The 18,481-nt window shown below is 47.7% G+C and overlaps 1 protein-coding gene across 1 annotated transcript in view; it reads left to right on the forward strand.

The window, feature by feature from the left end:
* Window positions 1-18,481, forward strand: part of LOC138569976 (probable acyl-CoA dehydrogenase 6) — a 908,321-nt gene that overhangs the window by 700,844 nt on the left and 188,996 nt on the right. The window contains exon 5 of the mRNA XM_069648472.1: window positions 17,599-17,766. Coding sequence (XP_069504573.1) covers window positions 17,599-17,766 — 168 coding nt within the window. The remainder of the gene's footprint in view (window positions 1-17,598; window positions 17,767-18,481) is intronic.

The raw sequence follows: 18,481 nt of genomic DNA on the forward strand, positions 1-18,481 counted from the left end.
ATTGATTTCATACATACACATTTATCATATACAAAAGGTAGCAGGCGCCCCTCTCTCGAAAGAACAAGGCATGATAACCTGTTCAGTGGTTATTAACCACATTGAGAGTTCGCAGCCATTGCTTTTTGCTCACTGTACCTTCACAGATGGGAAATATCCATTTGCATATCAGTCTTTGTCCCGCCCACAAGAGCAGTCCAGCACCGAAATGCTATGGCAATTCCTCTCTGAACAAGAGTACCATCAGCAACCCCATACACGTGTTTCAGCCTTGTTGGGCATCATCATCACTGTGCTTAGAGAGGCATCAGCTTCACCTCACTGATGATCCCCAACAAGGGTGAAACACGTGTATGGGGTTGCTGGTGGTACTCTCGTTCAGATTGGAATTGCCATTGTATTTCGGTGCTGGACTGCCCCTGGGCAGGACAAAGACTGATATGCAAATGGATATTTCCCATCTGTGAAAGGCACAGTGGGTAAAAGCAGTGGTTGCGAACTCTCAAGTGGTTAATAACCACTGAACAGGTTATCATGTCTGTTCTTGCGAGAGAGGGGCGCCCGCTACCTTTGTTAAACTATTTTTTTAAGGAACCTGGGATTGGTAACCCTAGGTCTCCTGGGGGCAACCAGACGTGGTCTCCCTCTCACTGTGCTTAGAGAGGCATCAGCTTCACCTCACTGATGATCCCCAACAAGGGTGAAACACGTGTATGGGGTTGCTGGTGGTACTCTCGTTCAGATTGGAATTGCCATTGTATTTCGGTGCTGGACTGCCCCTGGGCAGGACAAAGACTGATATGCAAATGGATATTTCCCATCTGTGAAAGGCACAGTGGGTAAAAGCAGTGGCTGCGAACTCTCAAGTGGTTAATAACCACTGAACAGGTTATCATGTCTGTTCTTGCGAGAGAGGGGCGCCCGCTACCTTTGTTAAACTATTTTTTTAAGGAACCTGGGATTGGTAACCCTAGGTCTCCTGGGGGCAACCAGACGTGGTCTCCCTCTCACTGTGCTTAGAGAGGCATCAGCTTCACCTCACTGATGATCCCCAACAAGGGTGAAACACGTGTATGGGGTTGCTGGTGGTACTCTCGTTCAGATTGGAATTGCCATTGTATTTCGGTGCTGGACTGCCCCTGGGCAGGACAAAGACTGATATGCAAATGGATATTTCCCATCTGTGAAAGGCACAGTGGGTAAAAGCAGTGGCTGCGAACTCTCAAGTGGTTAATAACCACTGAACAGGTTATCATGTCTGTTCTTGCGAGAGAGGGGCGCCCGCTACCTTTGTTAAACATTTATCATATGCTTGTTGTAGAATTCATGATAATTTCTCATCTGTTTTTCATGTATTGATTCCATACATTTATGTACGTTTTACATTCCCATCATGCACATACATCCTATGCATATTAAGGTATAAAGATCTCCCAACACATGTTTCCCCATAGCATTAGCTGTGGTTCCTCAGGAGAGATTCCCTTTGTTTCAATCGCTTTCTTTGTTAATTTTTGTTTCAATTATTTTATTTAAGGATAGATTCTTGTTGCCAAAGCTGATGAATCTTATTTCCTTTTTCCAAGTGAATAACAGCATCAGCAAGGTCTATTTCTCATCCGCTTTTCATGTATTGATTCCATACATTTATGCACGTTTTACATTGCCATTATGCACATACATCCGATGCATATTAAGGTATAAAGATCTCCTAACACGTGTTTCCCCACAGCATTAGCAGTGGTTCCTCAGGAGAGATTCCCTTTGTTTCAATCACTTTCTTTGTTAATTTTTGTTTCAATTCTTTTATTTAAGGATAGATTCTTCAATATCTGGTCACAGCCAGATATGGATCTCCTTACCAACAAACCGTCTTGTTTTCGGAAAATTTTTGGACATTTCATCAACACCCTGAGGTCCTCTTTCCCAATGTAATCGGTATCCGTCAGGGGAAAGTTCGCAGGGTCCTCTATGTGTTGATAAAACTTACCAATAATCGTATCCCCTTTTTGTGCCGTGATTAAATCAGCATCTTGGGTCTCCTTATCCCATTGGGCAGTTGAGAGTTCTTGTGAGCATTTGTCTGAGACTTAGAGATAGCAGTGACTTGGATTTCCCCAAACAGGGACTCACACTTGAGGAGCTCCCCCTGGATGGCTCCGGTTTTGGCCAGCTGACCAGCTAGGTCGTTTCCAGTTTTGTCTGGCCCCTCTATTCTGGAATGACCCTTGCTCTTCTTCCAATAGATGGTCATCCCACTAGAGGTGACCAGATCATCAATATTTTGGATGAGCTTGCCATGTTTAAGTGGTTTATTATTAGCACATAGCATGCCTCTGGTTTTCCAATTAACCAGGTGCTCCACGAACCCGTTCCGGACATAATCAGAATCAGTGATTATGACCAGTTCGTGGAGTTTGTGTTGGACGACAGTGAGGATGGCGTGATGAACTGCCATCAACTCTGCCACCTGACTACTGCGAGGACCGTTTTGTACCCAGCGGAGGGTTCTGGGGCATCATTCACCCAGGCATTCCCATCGGCAGCCACCAGTTCCTTTTCCCCGTTGTTGTCAACATGGTAGGAGCACCCGTCCACATATACTGTGGGCATTCTTCTTCGTAGACTTTGCACAGGGAATTCAGGTACTCCTCCATGTTGTCCTGGATTTTAAGATTTTCGTCCTCGAGACAGTTTTCTCTAGCACAGTCATGCAAGTCAGCCAGACCTTGCGCGAGGGGACTGTTCTTGTTTTGGCCATATCTGACCTCCACAGGAAAGCCTTGCATTGACAGAATCCAGGAAGTAATTCTGGAACTAATCACATTTCCGGCCCGGATTCTGTCACTTTGGAGATATTGCAAAGGCTGGTGGGGAGTCTCCACTATGATATGTTCGCCCTGGATGAACGGACGGTAATTTTTCAATGCCCACACCATTGGCAGGAGTGCCTTCTCACAATCGTTGAATTTTTCCTCCACAAAGTCTTGCTTGCATAGGAGATGACTTTATTGACCTTGTCATGCTTTTGATATAATACTGCTGTCAAGCATGTATTCGAAAACCCTGTCTCCAAGAAGAACACCTTCTTTTTGACAGGGTAAGCTAGACAAGGTGCTTGTGAGAGGCTTCTTTTGAGTTGCTTTACTGCCTCGGCTTGTTCTGGACCCCACTCCCCACTTGACCCACCCACCCCCTTCAACATATGGATCAGGGGTCTTGTGATCTCTGCGTAATCCTCAATGAACTTACTACTGTAATTAGTCAGTCCAAGTAGGCTTCTTAGTTTACGCAGAGTTGTGGGGTCTTTTAGTTTTAGGAGTGCTTCCACTTTCTTCTCCTGGGGGCAGATACCCTTGGGAGTTATATCATGCCCGAAAAAGTTGACACGGGTTCTACACCATGGTACCATTTGGAAGGATAGTTTGCTCCGGCAACCCTCAACTGTGTCAGAACATAACGGATTTCCGCTATGTGTTCCTCCACAGTTGAGCTTTTGATCAGGACATCATCCACATAGGCCAGGTTACCCCTTTCACCCAAGTCCGGCATGGCCTTACGCAGGAAGATGTTGAATTTGGTGCCGGAGTTCATGTATCCAAAAGGAGTCCAGTTTCAGATGTACTGCTGCTCCCCCTCCCCCCGAATGTAAAGGCCAGCTTTTATTGGTCCTCCCTACTGACAGGCACGGTCCAGTACCCATTGGTCAGGTCAATGGCAGTGTATACCTTTGACCCCTGGATCTGGGCCAGCTCCTGGTCAATGTAGGGGAGAGGCCATTGTGACCGGTGGACCTGTTTATTTAGCTCCCTAAGGTCGGCAACGGTCTCCACTGGCTGTTCGGTTTTAAAATCCCCAGCAGCAGATTATTAAAGGTGCTGTGGACTGCACGAATTATCCCACAGGACTCGAGGTTTTTGAGGATTTCCATCAGGGACTCCATGGATGCGAGAGACAAGCGGTATTGCTTCACAAACACTTTTGTCATTCCAGGGTCTGTGGAAATTGTTGTATGGATTTCGGTGCGACCACAGTCATACGAGTCCACTGCAAAGAGATCTTGAAAATCTAAGAAAACTTGTTTGAACTTTTGCTTTTGTTCTAGAGTCTCACAGGCATCAGCTAGGTTGACTTGCTCTTCAACCATTTGCCTGAAGCCTGGAAAGACTTCCAGTTTTGCTATCTCAGCGGCCTCCTCCAGCTGGGTGGAGAGATCCCTGTTTAGAGTATTGATCTGGACAGAGAGTTTCAGGTAGACGAGGCAGTCATTGTGGACCTGGAAGATCACCTCATCCTGCCTGATGTCACAGGTCACCTCTCCCTCACCGTAAGGGCAGGAAGAGTACACCAGGAAATTCCCCCCTTGCCAGGTGAAGATCCTGTCTGGTGGTAAGTCATTGGCAATATCACTGTCAAAACAGTCATTGGGGATTGGTCCGATCAGTTCATTACCTAGATCCATGGAAAAATGTCAGTCTTCAACCGCCATTCCAATAATGTTATTGCGCCCAGAGTGATACCCATAAGGTCGCTATTATCCATCAATATTGGAATAGTGTTGTGTTCTACATTGACTATTGGTGTTGGGTTTAGCCCCAACCCCTGCTGATCGAGATGGGCATTGAGGTGTACATATGCGCCTGAATTTTGCAGTTTCTGTCCTCTTTTAATTTTTAATTCGAACAGGAATAGTCGTGTCCGTCCTGGGATGGTGACCTCCTCTCCAATCTGAACTTCAACTACATACAGCAGCAGTTGGGCTAACCAAAATGCTTTTTCTGAATCATCAAAGTCCATGGGATGGCCCCCTAGTCAGGACCAGGCTTTATAATTTATCAGGTCCAAGTTAATGGCAAAACGATTGAGAATGACACTGCCTAAATAGAATGCAACAGGGACATCTCACATGACCCAACAATTATGTATTATGCTTTTGTTTCCGATAGCGATTTTGAACATACACCTGCTAGGCAGGAGATGTTTGGAATTGAGAGTTTCCAGGCCCATTTCCGAATTATCGATCAATTTAAATGTGGGAATGGCTGGATCTTTTGGGAGCTGTCGGAACATGACTTTGCTGATGAAGCTATTACTGTTGTTCACGCACACTCGGGCAAGGACCAATTGCTTCACCTCATTTAAGTGAATAGGTTTCTCATCACTTTTGACTATGGAATTAGGATTTTCAGATTGTAAACCAGTACAGAATTTCAAAGTATTTCCTTCCCGTGTGGAATGCCACTTCACACTGGAAGGAAGGTTGATTTTCAGGAATGGAGAGGAATTCCCATCACCAGTTTGTTGTCCTATAGCAATTATTGTCAAGTCCGGTATTTGATTATTCTGAAAATGGACCTCAGTATGATCAGGTTTTTGTTCAACCATGTGGCATGTGCTATTTAAACTAACATGGTTGACACTCTGTTTCAATTTTATTGGCCTGTTAGTCTGATTCCAGGACCTTGTTCACACAGTCTATTAAGGGGGACAACCTTTGCAGGATGTCATTACCTAGTAGACAGGGTGTTTCACCTTATGTCGCCCAATTTTAATTCCTAATCTGCAGTCCCCTCGACAGGAATTTTAATTCCCATCGAAGTTCTGGAGTTGACCAGGAAGAGGGGTGAGCGGGATTTGGTATCTCTCCCCCCCCCCTTCCTGAATTTATCTGATCAAAGGTTTTTTTTGACAGAAGTGTGGCTTGGGATTCAGTGTCCACCAGTGCCGAATATGTATATTGACCCTGCACTTGGACCGGGCATAAAATCTACCCTCCTTCTCCTCAAGGGGGAAAAGATAATGTGCATTTTGAGCGAGCTGGGTGGCCAACTTCCTTATTTTGGACCTCGTCAAAGAAGTAGATTGGGCATAATTCTGTGTAGGAGTTTGGGAATCTGAAAGAAAAATTTTGCACTCGGAGATTCGAGGAGTTTCGGACTCCTCCTTTTCTGATCCTGGGCTGCTCGCCCCACCCCTTTTTGGAGACAGCCACCAGAATTGCTTTGGGAAGTTTGAGAATCCTCTTTTTAATATTATGTTTTCTTGATGCTCGTTCTGAGGTTCTAGGATGGGCGATTCAGAATCAGTTCCCACTCCCACCCAGTCTTCATCTAGATGTCTTGGGACCCATTTTTCTTTGGGAGGAGGTCCCCCGTCCCTGAAGGAGAAGGTCTTTTTCCCAGAATCCTCTAAGGATTCTTCACCTTCAAATTGGAGGACACTAACTTCCCCCACAAACTGGGTCTTTTTGAGTTCTTTATTTCTCCTACCCACCCTCTGTTCCTTGGGTGGCAGGTTTTCGGGGGCATGAGCTTTTGGTTCCGATTCCTGGGTGTCCAGGGCCTTTTAACAAGTGAGGAAGGAAGCTTCCTCTAGGGCTTTACACCCTCCTTGCCCCGTGCCTCTTCCTCTGGAACCAGTGAGTTGTCAGGGTTCTCGCCCCGTCATTGTTCTGGGGTGCCAGATCCTTGGTTTGTGGGGTTCTGAGCTGCCATGTTTATCTGAGGGTTCTGTTGAGCCCTCAATATGTGACCCAGATCCTGGTTTAGGTTCTGGACCTGGCTCTCCAGTTGGAACACCCATTCCGGCTGGTACGGGAGTCTCTGGTCAACCCTAGGGGGATCCCGGGAAGGGTAACTATCCATTCTCCCCTAGTACCCTGTATATGGGTTGTCTGGGTTCCTGAAAGCGGGGAATGAAAGGAGGGTTGTCCTGCAGGTTGGGGTTTTGTGGGTATCAGGGAAAGAAGCTTAACCCAGCATTTGCCCTCCTGAGGGAAGTTAGGAGGGAAGTTTCCCAGAGCAGCACTTATCTGGTTGGATCCCCCCTCTTGGGCTGGGGGAGTCCATACATACCCCAGGATTGGTTGGTTGCCCTTGTATCGGGGGCTGACATAATCAGGGGAGTTAGGTCTCCTATTCGTGGGATTACCTCCCTGACTGCCACCTGTTTGTGACTGACCAGAAGGCCTTCTAGATCTTTGATTTTGCTACCTTTGTGCAGGTGTATTTTTAGGCTCACCCATCTCTGTCTAAAATGGGGGCAACCTTCACCTCTGCCACCTTAGCAGCAACAGGTGTGCTGGCTAGTTTGGGGTTTTTATTCAGATTTTTATTTTCTGCAGGTTTTTGGATCTCATAAATGCGGGTCGCCTGATCTATGACCCAGTCCAGAGATCTTTTCTCGTGGAAGTCCCTCACCAGCTGGGTAATAATATACTTGGGGAGTGCATGAAAGAAGGTGGTTACAAACTCTTTGCTATCCGTGCACACCCTCCTAGTGGTTTGGGCAAAGGCGCATTTGAGCTCCTGCACAAACTCTTGTTGGGCCTGATCTTCCCCGCACTTCAGTTTATAGGCTGTTTTGCGAGTCTCGGGGGGGGTTTCTGTGGGCAGAAAAGTGTTTCAAGATGGCCGCCCTGTAGGTGGACCATCTTGAATGGTTCTGGTCCTCTAGTCCAGCAAAGAAACTGGAGTACTCAGGGGAGACTGTCCATTTTACATACTCTATACAGTTTTGGTTGTCTTGCATATGAAAAGTGTCCATCTTCTGCTCATAGAGCTACAGGTGTTCCCACACAGTATATTTTGCATTTTTATGGTAGGGGGTTATGACACTCATAAGGGCATTAATCTGCCTACTGGGGTCTTTGGTCATAACTCGCTTGAGTTTGTTTGCCTTCTTTGGCTTAGTCACCCGAGTCCACTCATCCTCAGACTCCGAAGCGCTACTAGTTGAGGTCTCCTCATGATCATCTAGGCTCTCCTGGATTCTGTGAGCTTGAGAGTGGCGCTTAGTTTTTCCACTTCTGTGGGGCACAGGAGAGTAGTCTTCTGATTCCTCCCTACTCCCAGGGTTGGCAGAGTATTCCCCCCCACTGCCCTAATTGGGTAGAGGTCTTCAGGATACTCTTTTTGGGCCTCATTTCATCAGGTTTTTCATCAAATTGGACCACTGGTCCCTTGGAAAGTAATATTTCTGTGGATCTAATTCCCTGACCCTCCCCTCATCAGAGACATCGGCCTTAATGTTTGGGTTTCTGGGGAGCGCTGATCTGTTATTTCCATCATGCTTGGTCTACTGAATTCTGCCAGCCTCATGGTATCTGGCTCATGTCAACTGGTAGACATGAAGCTGGCAGTGTTTACAGTATTAAATGGGTTGGAGTCCCATAGCATAGAGGTCCTAATACTATGGCCAGGGGTTACCCTGTCCCTCTCTACCTGTTTGGGGTCCCTCCAGTTAAGATTAAATCTAGCTCCCTCTTTCTCCAACCTTGCTAGTTTCTTCTTTTCAGCCCCTGCTTCTAGATAAGAAGTAAAGATTAAGATTTTTGTTCAGCTATCAAGGCTTTACTGGCCTCTATGACCCGCTCTTGCACTGCAACTTGTTTGTTGAGCCCATCATTCTTTTCACAAAGAGCCTCATTGTCTCTCTGCGCTTCCTGTATGGTCTGGGAATAATGAGACAATTTCTGCTGCAGGAGACTCACCTCCTGAGTTTTAGCATCTTTGGTCTGGGTGTTCTCTTCCAGAGCACCTTCTACCCGTCTGGCGTGCTCCAGTAGATTCCCATACTCGACATGTTTTTAGTTCATTGAGTTTCTGGAGAGCTAACTCACTCCCTTGTAACTCTTGTTTGTTTGTTTTTTGTTTGTTTGTTTGTTTATCTATAGGGCGCCAGAAAACCCTTGGGTAGCTGGGAGCACAGAATAACAAGAATGCTTAGAACTTGGTTACAGGTTGCATATTACAGGTTGTTGGTAACATAAATTGTATACAGTAATTACATTATGTACATTCTATACATGTAAGGGTGGAAAGGTAAAAAAATTATATACAGTAAATACATTATGTACATTTTACATGTAAGAGTGGAGGGGTACGTGTGTCATCAGATCACAATGCTCAGGGTCACCGGTTTCAGAGGTCGTTGCCTCGAAGCCAGGTGCGGGTATGGTGCCTGAAGCTGTTGTAAGCCTGGTCCCTTCTTAGTTCAACTGGTGGGGCGTTCCAGTACTGGGCTGCTTGCACAGGGAAGCTATTACCTCCTGTTTTTTTTAGTCGGAATCTAGGGGTTTGGAGGCAGAAAGAGTTGGCTGTTCTGGTTGGTCGTGCAGTGGTTTTTCTTATTATTCTATCTCTAAGGTATGGGGGGCTGCATTGTTCAGATATTTGAATGTAAGTGTGACAATTTTGAAGGTGATCCTATCGCTAATTTTTAGCCAGTTGTGTTTTCTCCGCACATTCGAGATATGCTCTCTAGCTGGGAGGTTCAGGGCCGTTCTGAGCACATTGTTTTGTAGGGTTTGAAGTTTATTGATGTATTTATTTGTGTCTGCATAAAGTGCCTTGCAGTAATCCAGTTTGAGAGGATTAGTGCATTGGCTAGGATAATGCAGCTAGCTGGTGAGAGGAAGGGTCTCATGCTTTAATAAGTTTACCGGTATAGGCTGTGGATGAGGCCAGGGAGTTCACTTGTTTCCTTAGGGACAAAATGGAGTCCAAATAGAAACCGAGGGTTTTCACCTCTTTGACGACGGGGTTTATATTGCCATCGATATTGAAGGAGCTGCAGTTGGAATCGAGTTTTTTTAGGTTGTTGGGTGAGCCTAGAATGAGGATCTCTGTTTTTTCGTCATTCAGGCAGAGGCCATGGGTTGCCATCCATGCCTGAATGAGGGTGTACATTTTGTTTAGTAAAGCTGTATCCGTAGTGAAATTGCCCGAAAGGGGGATGAGGATCTGGGTGTTGTCTGCATAATTTGTGTAGGTGACACCCAGTCTGTCCAATTTGTTGAATAGAGGTTTAGTAAAGATATTATACATCGTTGGCGAGACACAAGAGCCCTGTGGGACTCCACATGTTGTCTGGATAGGGTCTGCAGAGTCTAAGGTGGAGAACCCTTGCATGCTTCTGTTGTCGAGAAAGGATTGGATCCAGGCTATGGCTTCACTGAGAAGTGGGCGGCTGACACTAGGTGTTTGCAGAGTACTGTGTGGTCCACTAGGTCAAAAGCCGCTGACAGATCAAGGAGGAGTAGCATAGCTGTGTTTCCTTTATCGTTGAGCTCGTCAATTTGGGCTTTGAGATCTATAAGGGCGGTCTCAGTGCCGTGTTGCGGTCTGAAGCCCGATTGACGAGTGCCGAGGAGTTGGTTGGTCTCCAGGTATTTTTGGATTTGGAGAAAGGCTACTCTGTCAATTATCTTCAGGAGGAAAGGGACAGTAGTGATGGGCCTATAGTTGGTGTGGATGGAGGTTTCTACGGTTTGCTTTTTAAGGGGAGAACCCAGGACTCTTTTAAGCTACTTGGGACGGTGCTAGATGTGAAGGAGGCATTGATGGGTTTAGTGACGAAGGGGGCAAGGTCTCTGGCGGCATCCTTGATTATCTGGGCCAGGCAGTAATCGCCTTTGCAATTGGATGGTTTTAGTGAGGCAATGATTTTTTCAGTTTCATGAGTGGAAACTTTAGAGAATTTGAAGGGTGTTAGGCTAGGTTTGAGCGCGGGTGTGGGCGTGCTCGGAATTTCACTAAGAGGGAGCAAGGCTTTTTTTATAGCAATTTTTGATTGTAGTGTTTTTACTTTATTTGCGAGGGCATTTTGGATATTGGTACACCATTGCTTGACTTTGGGTACGTTATCAGGTGGTGATATGGGGGATTCGAGTTCTCGCAAGATTGCGAATAGTTCCTTTGTATTGGAGCATGCTTTGGAAATTCGGTCATTATAGACTTCTTTTTTAGCTTGGATGATTGCTTTCTTATAATTCGTAGCGCACAGTTTGAGTTTATTTGAGTCTATTTTTTATTTGCTGATTTCCTGGCATAGGGCATCTTTCTCCTGATTTAGGGTGCCTCTCTGTTCAGCCAGGTCATCCGTTTGTTGCCTGATGATATTGAATTTCTGGTGCTCTTGATCAAATTCTGTTTGAGAGTAGAGGTCTCTCAAGATTAACTTATTATTTTCCTCTTTCAACTCATCTATCTGATTTTGTAGAGTAACTAACTGTTCTGCGCAGGCGCCGTTATAGGTTAATTGTTGAGTCAGCTTCAACCTTTTCCTGACACACTATTTTTTCTGATTCTAGTTGGGCCTCTTGATCTGTAATATTTTGCTGTTGGCGAGCCAAATCTGCTTTTAATTTTATGATGTAGTTTGCAGATTGTACCTCCAACTGGTGAGGTGGGTGTGACTACTGCAGTCCTGCCCCTGGGGCATGAGGCTGTGTAGGTGCCTGTGCAAAATCCTGTCCCTGGAACAGCGGCTACAGCTGTATGCACCTGCTGGCATGCCTCAACCCGGACCCATCCCCATGTGTTGGATGCTTCCACCCAGACCGGCACCCTAATGCAGGTGGCTGTTGCCATTCAGGACAGAGTGGTACCCATGCTGTTAGGTGTTGGGAGGCGTACCAGCGACATTCGTGATGAAATGCGAGCTTCCTGTCGATTGCTTGCACATCATCACAGTGACGTCTGGCGTCTCCACAACTGGCTAGCAGAATTCCTGGTCTCGATTGTGCTGCGTGGGCTGTCCACTAATGCAACTCCTCTCCTCGTCTTGCTCCTCTGTGCTCCAGTTGTCCTCACTGGCGCCTTCCAGCCCAGATAACACCAGGACCCCCTGTTCACCAATCCCACCCATATCGGCCCGTCTGGTGGAGCATACATATCTGCCTGAGTTGGGAGTCGACAGTGGATCAGCTGAGGTGGTCACCATGCCGATCCTGGCAACGACAGGAGCAACGGCAATGATGGAAGAGCAGGCACCCAGGAGCAGGGTACGGGCCAGACACCCCCGGGTAATGGCATCAGCCCGGAGGGTGTCCACACAAAGCAGGCACCGGGTGTTATGGCAGCAGCAGGCTCGGAGGAGGAGGCTATTTTACTCAGGGCGTTCCATCACAAGGGGGCAGGTTTCCGGCGACGGGCAGGACGCAGATGTGGACCTGAGAACCAGGATGTCTTCCGTGTTTGTGCGCTACGGGCAGCGTATCACAGCAGAGAGGCAGCGGGCTCGGGGGGCTAGAGTGACCATGGCCAGGGTGAAGGTTGCACTGCGTCGGGCAAGGAGGTGGGCTGCCATCCTGGAGGCAACTTGCAGGGAGGCAGAGGGGTTGGAGAGCTACATGCTGGAGGCCCACCCTACAAGCCCTCCAGGAAAGAACCGAAGCCCGTCTGGGGGTCATAGACGCAGTGCTCGATGATGCCCTGGTCCAGACAGTGAGTGAGATTGGCGATGAGGAGGACTAACCCGCTGCATGTGTACATAGTTTTGTAGGTGTAAGTTTCCTTTTAATTTTTATTTTCTTTGGAGTCGACTAATTGGACAATCCTCCATGGTTAGTTTGTTTATAGTGTTTTCGGGTGAGTTGTTTAATAATAACCAGACTTTATGGACATTTATTTTATTTTTTAATTGTACATATATTTTTTTACATGTAGATATATATTTTTGGGAAAAATGTACCTGGACACCTTTTTTTTTTTGTACAGACTGTATGCCATTAATACTACGATATATTATAGTGTTTTATTTACACACAGTCATTGTTTGTAGCAGTTATTGCCTGCAGGGGGGTTTCACAGGTGAGTGGGGCTAGGGGGTGGAGTCCCTTGTGGAGGGGGCTGCCAGCAGGGCGGTGTCCTTGTAGAGGGTGCAGCCTGCAGGGGGGTGTCACAGGTGAGTGGGCCTGGGGTTGGTGTCACTTGTGGAGGGGGCTGCCTGCAGGGGGTTGTCACAGGTGAGGGGGTTTAGGGGGTGGAGCCACTTGTAGAGGGGGTGCCTGCAGGATGTGTCACAGGTGTGTGTGTGTGTGTGGCTGGGGGGTGAAGTCCCTTGTGGAGGGTGCTGCCTGCAGGGGGGGTGTCACAGGTGAAAGGGGCTGGGGGGGGTGGTGTCGTCCATTGTGGAGGATTCTGCCTGCAGAGGGGGTGTCACAGGTGAAAGAGACTGTGGGGTGGAGTCCCTTGTGGATGGAACTGCCGGCAGGGGGGTGTCCCTTGTGGAGGGTGCTGCCTGCACGGGGGTGTCACAGGTGAGTGGGCCTGGGGGATGTTGTCCCTTGTGGAGGGGGCTGCCTGCAGGGGGGGTGTCACAGGTGAAAGGGACTGTGGGGTGGAGTCCCTTGTGGAGGGTGCTGCTGCTTGCAGGGGTTGACCCTTGTGGAGGGTGCTGCCTGCAGGGGTGGGGGTCTCACAGGTGAAAGGGGCTGGGGGGTGGAGTCCCTTGTGGATGGAACTGCCTGCAGGGGGGTGTTCCTTGTGGAGGGTGCTGACTGCACGGGGGGTGTCACAGGTGAAAGGGGCTGGGGGTGTGGTCCCTTGTGGAGGATGCTGCCTGCAGAGGGGGTGTTACAGGTAAAAGGGACTGTGGGGTGGAGTCCCTTGTGGATGGAACTGCCTGTAGGGGGGTGTTCCTTGTGGAGGGTGCTGCCTGCACGGGGGGGTGTCACAGGTGAAAGGGGCTGGGGGTGTGGTCCCTTGTGGAGGATGCTGCCTGCAGAGGGGATGTCACAGGTGAAAGGGACTGTGGGGTGGAGTCCCTTGTGGATGGAACTGCCTGCAGGGGGGTGTCCCTTGTGGAGGGTGCTGCCTGCACAGGGGTGTCACAGGTGAGTGGGGTGGGGGGGTATTGTCCCTTGTGGAGGGGGCTGCCTGCAGGGGGGTGTCACAGGTGAAAGGGACTGTGGGGTGGAATCCCTTGTGGAGGGTGCTGCTTGCAGGGGTTATCCCTTGTGGAGGGTGCTGCCTGCAGGGGGGGTCTCACAGGTGAAAGGGGCTGGGGGGTGGTGTCCCTTGTGGATGGAACTGCCTGCAGCGGGGTGTCCCTTGTGGAGGGTGCTGCCTGCACGGGGGTGTCACAGGTGAGTGGGGCTGGGGTTGTTGTCTCTTGTGGAGGGGGCTGCCTGCAGGGGGGGGTGTCACAGGTGAAAGGGACTGTGGGGTGGAGTCCCTTGTGGAGGGTGCTGCTTGCAGGGGTTGTCCCTTGTGGAGGGTGCCCCCTGCAGGGGGGGGTCTCACAGGTGAAAGGGGCTGGTGGGGTGGAGTCCCTTGTGGATGTAACTGCCTGCAGGGGGGTGTCCCTTGTGGAGGGTGCTGCCTGCACAGGGGTGTCACAGGTGAGTGGGACTGGGGGTGTTGTCACTTGGGGAGGGGGCTGCCTGCAGCGGGGGTGTCACAGGTGCAAGGGGCTGGGGGATGGAGTCCCTTGCGGAGGGGGCTGCCTGCATGGGGGTGTCACAGGTGAAAGCAGCTGGGGTGCTGCCTGCAGGGGGGTGTCACAGGTGAGGGTGCACTGGGATGGTGTGTGCAATACAGTGGTTAATGTGCTGTGGGTGGTTATGTGGGCAGGCTGGGTTCAGAGGGTGTGAAGGGATTCATGTTTTTTTAAATGTGTGTAGTCTACACTTACGAGGGGCTGCCGATCTCAGTGGTGTATGGCCTGGACTTGGAAGGGCACGTGTTTGCTGAGGGGTGCAGCCGGGGATAGCGAGGTGCTGATCAACGATTACGCAGGGGTGTGGCCGGGGTTTGCGAGGTGCGATTTCGCTGGTATAACGCTTGGGCTCGCGTGGGAGGGCATGCGTTTTCTATGGGGTGTGGCTGAGGATAGCGAGGTGCTGAGGCGTGAAAACGCTGGGGATGCAGCCGGGGGATTGCCACTTGTTGTCGCATGATTACACTGTGGTGCAGGTTGGGCTTCCTTGGGAGGGCACACGTTTTTTGTGGGGTGCGGCCGGAGTTAGCGAGGTGCTAATGTGCGATTATGCTGGGGTGCTGCCGGGGATTGCGAGGTGTTGTAGTGCAGTTTTGCTGGTGTAGGGGTTGAGCTTGTGGGGGAGGGCACGTGTTTTCTGTGGAGTGCGGCTGGGGATAGCGAGGTGCTGGCGTGCAATTGCGCTGGGGTGTGGTCCGGGATTGCGAGGTGTTGACGTGCAATTTTCAGTGGGGTGCTGGATGCTGGCCCAGGCTTGGCGCAGAGGCTTGCACAGTGTTAGGTTTTTCACTCGCTTTTTGGTGTGCGTGGAGGTGTGTTGGGGGCGTTCCTCGCGCAGCTTGCTGTTACTTGCGCAACGGCTATTGATGACTCCACGAATGCGCATACGTGGCGCATTTTTTTTTCTGCACCACAGCTTGTGCAGGGTCCTTCTAATCACGCGGCCCTTGTGCCATTTCAGCACCAGATTCCATTAATCGGGCCCTAAGTGTGAGATTCAGAAAACACTCTCCAGGCGCAAGTGCTTCTTATGGTTGGAAGAAAGTAAATCCTGCGCCCAGAGCAAGTCTCCATCACATAGGATTGACAAGGCAATTTCCAACTTTTGTATGGGCACACGACCTGGCACCAATTGGGCATTATATGACACTTTACATCAAGAAAATGTGCACATAACACACGCATTATGATGTAGTCAATGCACTAGGTCATCTACAATGGGCGTGCCGGGGAATCTGCTGGTCTGTCAAGGGGTGTATTGCTCGGAAATAAGTACACACCCATGAATGAGTGACTTAGAATTCACAAAAAGTTATTCCTGTTCGGAATAGGCATAAGAACATATCCATGGACCCATGCCGAGGCTGTTTATCGCCAACTATCCGTAATCACCTTTTATTGTCTTGTGCCAAGTGACCTATGTGTAGGGGAGCCACAAAAGAGCCAAACCCTTGATTCCCCTGGCAGTCGTAAGTCTCTTTAAAAAAGACAAGAAAACTCGACCATCTATGCCTTAAGCTGCTGATAAATCAAGCAGTACTGGTATGATGGGGGAGTGTTAGCATCTAGAAATAGGCAAGGGTCTCCAACCTTTAAATTAGCAAGATCTACTTGTAGTTAATGGGCAATAGGCAGGAGCTACTGGGGTGGTGATGTCTATGAGAATATGCACCAATATTTTACGTGCAGCTTATTTGCTTTTTATATACAAAAAGGAATAACATATGCATTTACCATGATATTAAGAACTTTAAAAAACATGTTTATTTTATTTTTTATTAGATGTCTCCTAAAAATTGTCAAGCATATCACAATGTAGACAAACAAATCAAAACCTTTAATGTGAAGCCTGAAAGGGGAACGGCATCCGGGTGCTGTCAAAGAGGATCAAAGTTTTGATTTCAGGAAGTTCATGCCTGGAGCAGATTTGCGGAGATAGGCAATCACATTAGCTGATAGTGCAGATACCCCCCTTATCATAGTGTAAGCACCTAACTGTACACTTGACAGACACATTCAGGACAGTTTTTAAAATCTTAGTCTCAGCCACAGAAGTCCCTGCACCCTTCACAATTGCACCTTCTGCAAAAGTACACTTCTTTTCTTCAAGCAAGCCCAGATTAGCCCCATCCTCTCACTGTGCACACAGCTTCTGACTGTGTGCTTTGCAGGGAGAAGAGAGGGAGGGGACTGTGGAAGAGGCCAAGGGATGTGAGACATTAAAATAAACACAGTGCCCCATTTGGTGTCTGATGTGAGGAGCAACTGGGAAGCCTTAGATGAGCTACCAGTGGCTCACAATCTACTGGTTGGAGACCCTGGAGATTCTAGAGATTTTTAAGATTTGCTCTTTTGGGAACAGGCTACCTGTATCCACCCCACCCCCTGGATTGTCTATACCCGTACAGATTTCAGTTACAAGTACTGCATTATGTATGTTTTACATATAGGCCCCACGTCTTATCTGGAAATTGACATTCCCCAAATGTGTGATTGTGTACAAATCCAGCCTCCCCTTGTGCCTCTGTTCTAATGTATGGCTGAAATGAGATCACTTGGAATAACGGGTGTTAGACGCATCTGAAGCACGTGTGTCATAACTTCCTGTGATGGCCCTTCGGGGTGAGGTCAAATGGCATGGCTTCCTGTGATGTCATCAGAGGTCCAGAATCGTGTGATGTCACTTCTGCAACCCCTGGAATTTTGGTGAAATTACGTTCCTGCTGTGTCACCATTTTTACTGATACTAATGTACTCATTTTTTATTCTATTGTAATTTAGGAATTCTGCCTGTACAAAAGTTAGTGCAATAATGTAGATTTTTTATTAGTCTTTGCTCTAATAGGAACTCCACTCCCTATTTTTTTTTAAACTGACTTTTTGGAAGTTCAGGTAAAAAAGAAACATATTTTGCTTTCCTTTTAGCACTGCGGACGTTGCCATGTCAAAACCTTTGGCAAGGCAAAATGCTCTATTTCTGTGAATCACATTTATGTGAGCAATTTACACTGTAATTTACACACTTCCTTTAAGCAAATGTAATCAAGAGCCAGTTACGCAGCCTGCAATTAAGTTATGTCTTTTTGGCGAGCTCAAAACGCTCGACACCCATTGGTATAATGTGATCAGATGAAAAGGCTTCCGTGGTTTATACAAGCCGGCTGTCAAGAAATTATTGTGGTTGAAACGGAAAAACGGAATCTTGCAGTAGTTTTGTGGTTGCTTATTTCGATAGGATTCTTCTCTGTAAAAAAAAGTTGCCTGTGTGTTTAAATATTAGGCTTTGCACTATTTTGAAATGGCACTTTGCAAAGGGCATGTTTCATGGCCAGTGTTGTTTCTGCAATCATCAACATACGTGTTTTACCTTTCTAGGTATCAAGACGACAGCAGTGAGAACTGGTGATGACTATGTTATTAATGGTGGTAAAATGTGGATTACTAATGGGCATCAAGCGGACTGGATGTGCCTGCTGGCAAATACAAGTGAAGGTCCTTTGCATAAGAACAAGTCGCTTATATGCTTGCCAATGAAGCTACCAGGTAAGGTCTTCAGAATGCTTAAAATGTGGTTGATAACATTTTACTTACAATGCAGGGATAGAAAATAGTATTTATTGACCAGGAGCAACAACTGGCGCTTGGGTATCGGGCCTCACCCATTAGGCATGACATACCTCTGGGGAACCAAGAACTAGGACATAGTGCACAGTAAATTGAACTTGTGTGGAAGTTGCAAACTAGCATTTATTTCCATTATATATTGTGGTATATATTTTTTTTTACATGTATATATTACATTTATATAGCGCACCTAACCATGGGGTATCTGGGCGCTTGTGCTTAAGGACATGGTTACAAACAGGTAAAAATACGGTCTTGTGTATCATGAAATTGATTACATCCAGTTACTTTCAAGCTTACTCATATTTATATGTTTAGGGTGTTGGTTGCATCCAGTTACTTTCAACTTAGTCATGTTTTGTACATACTTGCAGCTTACATATATGCTTAAGGAGTTGGTTACATCCAGTTGCTTTCAATGTAGTCATATTCTACTACATATTTTCCGTTTAGTCTTAATCTGGTACATAGGAATTTGGTTGCAACCTGATGCCTTCAAGCCAGATCAAACTTTGAGTTCAAGGATTTGGTTACATCCATTTGCTTAGGGCTTAATCTAAGGCAAGGTGTGGGTGCAACAAATTTTATGCATAAGAGTGAGTGTCTAGGTCCAGGATCAGGATGGCAATCGTGT

Source organism: Ambystoma mexicanum, chromosome 2q, assembly GCF_040938575.1.
Source record: "Ambystoma mexicanum isolate Mex_15411 chromosome 2q, UKY_AmexF1_1, whole genome shotgun sequence".
Taxonomy (NCBI): domain Eukaryota; kingdom Metazoa; phylum Chordata; class Amphibia; order Caudata; family Ambystomatidae; genus Ambystoma; species Ambystoma mexicanum.